This window comes from Dipodomys ordii, unplaced genomic scaffold (genome assembly GCF_000151885.1).
Source record: "Dipodomys ordii isolate 6190 unplaced genomic scaffold, Dord_2.0 Scaffold281, whole genome shotgun sequence".
Taxonomy (NCBI): domain Eukaryota; kingdom Metazoa; phylum Chordata; class Mammalia; order Rodentia; family Heteromyidae; genus Dipodomys; species Dipodomys ordii.
Window position 1 is genome coordinate 88,121 of NW_012267497.1, and position 5,806 is coordinate 93,926.

Below are 5,806 nucleotides of genomic sequence, written 5' to 3' on the forward strand. Positions count from 1 at the left end.
TGACCCTGGGACTCTGTTCAGGAAGTTCCTTCCTGTGCCTATTAGTTCAAGTGTCTCTCCTACTCTGTCCTGCAGTAGTTTCAGAGATTCAGGTTCATGTTAAGGTCTTTAATCCATTTTGAGTTGATGTTGGTTCATGGTGATAGGCTGGGGTCCACTTTTAGTTTTCTGCATGTGGCCGCCCAGTTTTCTCAGCACCAGTGGTTGAAGAGACTGTGTTTCTTCCATTGTATATCTTTGGCTCCTTTGTTGAATATCAGCTGGCTGTAGGCCTGTGGGTTTATTTCTGGATCTTCTATTCTGTTCCATTGGTCTTCAGGTCTGTTTTTGTGCCAGTACCATGCTGTCTTTGTTATTATAGCTCTGTAGTAGTGTTTGTACAAATTGATTCCTATTCTCTCCTCAGTGGCAAAATGTGAATTAAGTCTTGTCCACTTCCAGCACTACTCCTTTTTTGGGTCCGGTAGTGGGGCCTGAACTCTGGGCCTGGGCGCTGTCCCTCAGCTCTTCAGCTCAATGCCAGCACTCTACCACTTGAGCAACAGTGCCACTTCTGGCTTTTTAATTTTTTCTGCTTATGTGGTGCTGAGGAATCGAACCCAGGGCCTCATGCATGCAAGGCAAGTGCTCTACCACTGAGCCACCTTCTCAGCCCCAGCACTACACCTTTTGCTCAAGGTCTTTGGTACTTCCACCTGACACTTAGCATCACTTTCATTTTCCATTTCTGGGAAGAAGGCCATGGGACTTTTGATGGAGGTTGATCAAGTCTTTAGACCTCTTTTGGTAATATGTCCATTTCTGTTCTCTCGATCCTTGTAATTTAATGTACTTCCATTCCCTTGATTGATATGAGTGTCCCCTTCAATACCTTTTGTCAGCGTATTAGAGTTGTCATTCTGTCCTTGGGTATATTTATGCTGGGCATTTTATTTATTTTCCGAGGACCTTGTGAATGGCTGTTTTCCTGATTTCTTTCTCACTATGGTACCAGTAAAAGAGAATGAGCTGATTTTTAGTGCTGATTTTCTGTGTTGCTGAAAATTACTTCTCATATCCAAAGCTTTGGGAGATATCTTTTGGTTTTCTGATAGTGCAATATATTCACCAAGAAAGATATTCTAACAACATCATTAAATTGTTATCCCTTGCTTGGCACATAGGCAGATGAGAGAATACTGCTGCTATGAATAGCACCTTGAAAAGAATGAGCAAAAAGGAATTGAGGCAATCAGAGGGTTTGTCTTTATAACCAGAAGTCATATAAAAGATTCATGTGGTAGATCTGTTTTTAATGTATTGAGGAAGCACTGTGCTATCTGCATAGTGAGTGGTCTAATCTGTGTGATCTCTACTATATGAGAAAGCACTGTACTATGTCCATAGAGAGTCGTCTAATCTGTGTGATCTCTATTGTACATGAGAAAGTACTATACTATGTCAATAGTGAGTGTTCCAATCTGTGTGATCTCTAATGTACATGAGGAAGCACTGTTCTATCTCCATAGTGAGTGTTCTAATCTGTGTGATCTCTACTGTACTCAAGTAAGCACTATACTGTCTCCATAGTGAGTGGTCTGATCTGTGTGATCTTTACTGTATATCAGGAAGCACTGTATTGTTTCCATAATGACTGGTCTAATCCGTGTGATCTCTACTGTACAGGAGGAAGCACTGTACTGTCTCCATAGTGAGTGGTCTAATCTGTGTGATCTGTACATGAGGAAGTACTGTCTTCATAGTGAGTGGTCTGATCTGCCCTCTTCTTGGACTATAAGTGATGGAGTCAGAGGTCTCAGCTTCTAAGAGAGGATTTCACTATAGACTCTTCAGTGTCTCTATGCTGAGAGCTGTTAGGGGAGCAATGTTTACTCCACAAATTAGTCCCTGCTGCAATCAATTTCTCTCCCATTGTAGGACCTGTCAACATCTTGGTGAAAATATTCTGCAGATGAGCAAAGCTCCCTTTCTGACCTTTCCCAGCTCTAAATCACAACCTCCATCACAGGCTGTGTGCAGCTAGTGCTGCTGTCTGGTGAGCAGGAGCAGCTTCTGAGTTTCTGATGCTTTTGGATGTGGTTTTCTCATCGTGTCTTGCACAGTAGGACACAGCTGTGTCCTTGGCCTTCAGGCTGCTGATCTGCAGATGTGCTGTGTTGACAGAGGTCTCCAGGGAGAAGACAAATCATCCTTTGTAGCCCTCAGCATAGGTTGGATTTCCAGTGTAAGTGTTGATCCACCCCATCCACTACAGGACACCTCTTGGCTACTGTCGCATCCAGTTAATAGCATAGCTAGTGAAGGTGTATCCAGAAGCCTTGCAGGAGATCTTCATGGCCCCTCCAGGCTTCTTCAGCTCAGGCCCAGATTGCACAGGCTGGACCTGGGAGTAGGTACCTGCAGAGGAGACACTGGAGTTAGGGCCAGAAGCTCCTCTGTGTTCTCAGCAGCCCTAGCCTGGGGTCCTCATTTGGGGCCACCACCAGCAGGAGGAGCCTTCACATCCACTCCATGCTGTGAGGATGTGGACCGAGTGCCTCTGGAGACTAGAGGGTGAGACCTGTGTGTATGAGTCAGAAAAGCCTGGCCTTTCTACTCTGTGGGCCTGGGAGATTTGCATATGGCCTTACCCTTATCACCTGCTGGGCTAATCTACCCATGGACATCCTGACTCCTTAGACCAGGCACAGATCCCATCCCAGCAGAAGTGCAAATGGCCTCTGTGGTGGGTGGAAGATCACGGTGTTCTCATGAGTTCTCTCTGTCCTGGCTGATGTCAGATCTATTAACTGGGATGTTGGGTCCCAGTGAGCCCAGAACCACCACCACCCAGGACCCAAAGCCCCCCTGGCCCATGGATGGCTTTCCACAAGTCATGAGTGGAGGAGGTGAGAGCAGGAGGGAGACCCGATGATGTCATCTCCTTCTTGAGAACATCCACCATTTCCCGATGGCCAGGAGTGTCCACTGTAGTTTCAAATGAATCTTTGCTGTCTATGTAAGGACAGCATCCTGACAAGCACACTGAACTTCCTTCAGTTTAACCAGCAGCACTTTAATCCAGGGTGTGTGGTACCTCCACTTCCTCCTTCCTCTGTGTCACTTGTGTGTGACCCGAGCGCCTCCATGTTGGGACTGACGGCACATGCAGGGAGCAGAGGCCGGTCACAGGTGCTGGGGGATAATCAGGGAGAAAGCAGTGTCTCCTTTTCAGAGACCAGAACTCCAAACCTGAGCTTCACCTGAGCTCCTGGTAAAGGCTCTGTGTCCTCAGAATGAAGTTGACCCAAAAAAGAAGAAAAGTAACCTGTGGGAATACATCCTGTTTTCCTGGACTAATTGAACAGAGGAGCTACTTTTCACCAGGCAGTATGTCTGCCCTTGAGCCATGCTTGGGACTCTGGTTATAAATGTATACTAGTGATTAGTGATCACATAACAAGGTTTGTAGCAATATCTTCATATATTCCTAGTTTGCCTTTATCACATTACCTTTCTTATCTACCCGTGTTCTCTTTTCCCCCATTAATGGTTCCATGATTCTACTCTAATTCATGCATACAATGCACTTGTTGTCCATTTCTTTCTCTGTGGACAGTGCTGGGTTGTCCCCGGGGCCTGGGTGCTGTACTTGAGCTTTGGTGCTCATGTCTGATGCTCTATCCCTTTAGCAGCAGCTTCCTCCCTGGCTTTGGGTGAGTGTCTGAGCTGGGATTCTTGTTGATTCCTTCCCAAGCTGGCTTGGAACTGCATTGCAAATTTGCATATGAACATGTACATATAGACAGAAACTACATGAAAGCAAATTAGATTTGTATATGTATATAAATGTGTCAAGTTATATATAGAGTATATATTAGAGTAACATATATACACACATATATAACCCACATGGAATAAACTTGTTCTACACACAAATACATGTGTGCATATCTACACAGCATTGTATACATATGTATATTTAGAACAAAAAATGATCATCTTGATGCAGAAAAAGCTTTTGACAAACTCCAGCATCCTTTTATGCTAAAAGCTCTGTAGACAGGGGATCAGTTGACTGGGAAACCTGTTCACATGACTATTAGCTGGGAGTGTTTGCCCTGGCTTTATTCACTGGGAACCCCTTGCTGTCTGTGTTTTCTGAGAATGGGATGGGTGGAACCTTTCCCACACTCAGCATGGGCTTGGGTCTGCAGCCCTCTGCTCAGAATCATCTCTGTGTTCTAAGCAGCGCTCAAGGAATCAGCCTTCTCCTCACAGCCCGAGGCAGCTGCCTTGCCTCAGGTTTCTGACACACTCAGATGTGGGTGTGCACACTGTGCCTCGCACACTAGTACATGGCCGAGTCCTCAGCTGTCAGCCTACTCAGCTCCATGGAGGCTGTCTGCAGTCAGGGAGACCTTGCCCTGGAACTTCTGAGCATATTTGGTCTCACCATCACTAGGATCGATCCATCCAATCCATTCAAGACCCTGTCCTGCCTTCTGCCTCACCCAGTGCATATAATAGCTGGTGAAGATGTATCCAGAGGCCTTGCAGGCCAGCCTGGCCAAGTCTCCAGGCCTCCTGACTTTAGTCCCAGGCTGCTCCAGCTGGACCTAGGAGTGGACACCTGCAGAGGAGAGGGAGCTGTGACCTCTCTGTTGAGGGTCTGGACCCTTGGGGCTGGTCCTGGGCAGCGCTCACCTGTAGCTGAGGCTACCCAGAAGAAGCTCCAGTTCAGGTGCATCGTGGGCGCTGAGCTCTGGGTGTCACAGGAGAGGCGACAGCTGGCTGCTCTGGGAAGAAGCTTGTCTATGTTGTCCACCACAGATGCTGCTTGTTTGCATATTCATGAAGCAGGTGCTTGTTAGCTCAAGATGTGACCTGGGGTGAGGGGGAATGGGAGGGAGGCGGCCCTCTGATGTGTGGGGCTGTGTGACCTCACTGAACTCGGAACCCAGGGAAACCATGGTGGATGGACTCAGGTCTGCACAGCCTCCCTCAGGAATCTGTGCTGTCAATATGTTTTCATCTCATTCCCATTTTCACAAACAGAATTCTGTGCAGTGCTCACAGACGATCAGTGTTGGTCACAGGTGCTCGAGTTCCCGTTGTTCCTGGTTGGCCTGCTCACTAAGCTGACCCCTCTCTGAGGAACCCTGTGGGTACCATGCAGGATTGGTCGTCCCTGGTCCCTGTGTTTGTTGGGGCTCCGTCCAGGCTGCTCATGGAGGGCTCCACTTGGGGAAGGGGGGTGGGCCTCACCTGTGCAGGGGCTCCATTGCAGGACTGCCTCATGTTCAGTTCCAGACTCCACCACAGAACAATTGAGGAAATCAGCTTGTGTCCAGGACCCTGTCCGGAGCCCCATGAGTGAGGCTGAGAGTGTCCTGTCCATCGGGGTGTCCAGTGTCTGAAGAGAGCTGGGCATGGCAGCAAGGCCAACAGCCTCCACTCAGAGTAGAGTCTTTGCTGTACAGCCCCAGAGCCCCTCAGGAGGGAGAATGAATTCACCTGTGAAGCACCACAGAGGGGTATGGAGACCGTCCCTTCCAGCCCGTGATGGAAGTGTGTGTGTGTACACTGTGAATATATATATGTGTGCACTGTGAATATATGTGTGTACACTGTGAATATATATGTGTGCACACTGTGAATATATGTGTATGCACTGTGAATATATGTGTGTGCACTGTGAATATATATATGTGTGTGTACACTGTGACTATATATATGTGTGTGCACTGTGAATATATGTATCTATGCTTCCTTCCCCTTGTATCCCGGTGGTACACGTGTAACCTGAATCGGATTATCTGGATCC

General features: G+C 47.5%; 1 gene segment (V, D, J or C); it reads right to left on the reverse strand.

Annotated features, from left to right (window-relative positions):
• Window positions 1-2,266: 2,266 nt before the first annotated feature.
• LOC106001257 overlaps window positions 2,267-5,806 on the reverse strand; it is an 8,455-nt gene continuing 4,915 nt past the window's right edge. The window contains 1 exon segment of the V gene segment in view: window positions 2,267-2,397. Coding sequence covers window positions 2,267-2,397 — 131 coding nt within the window.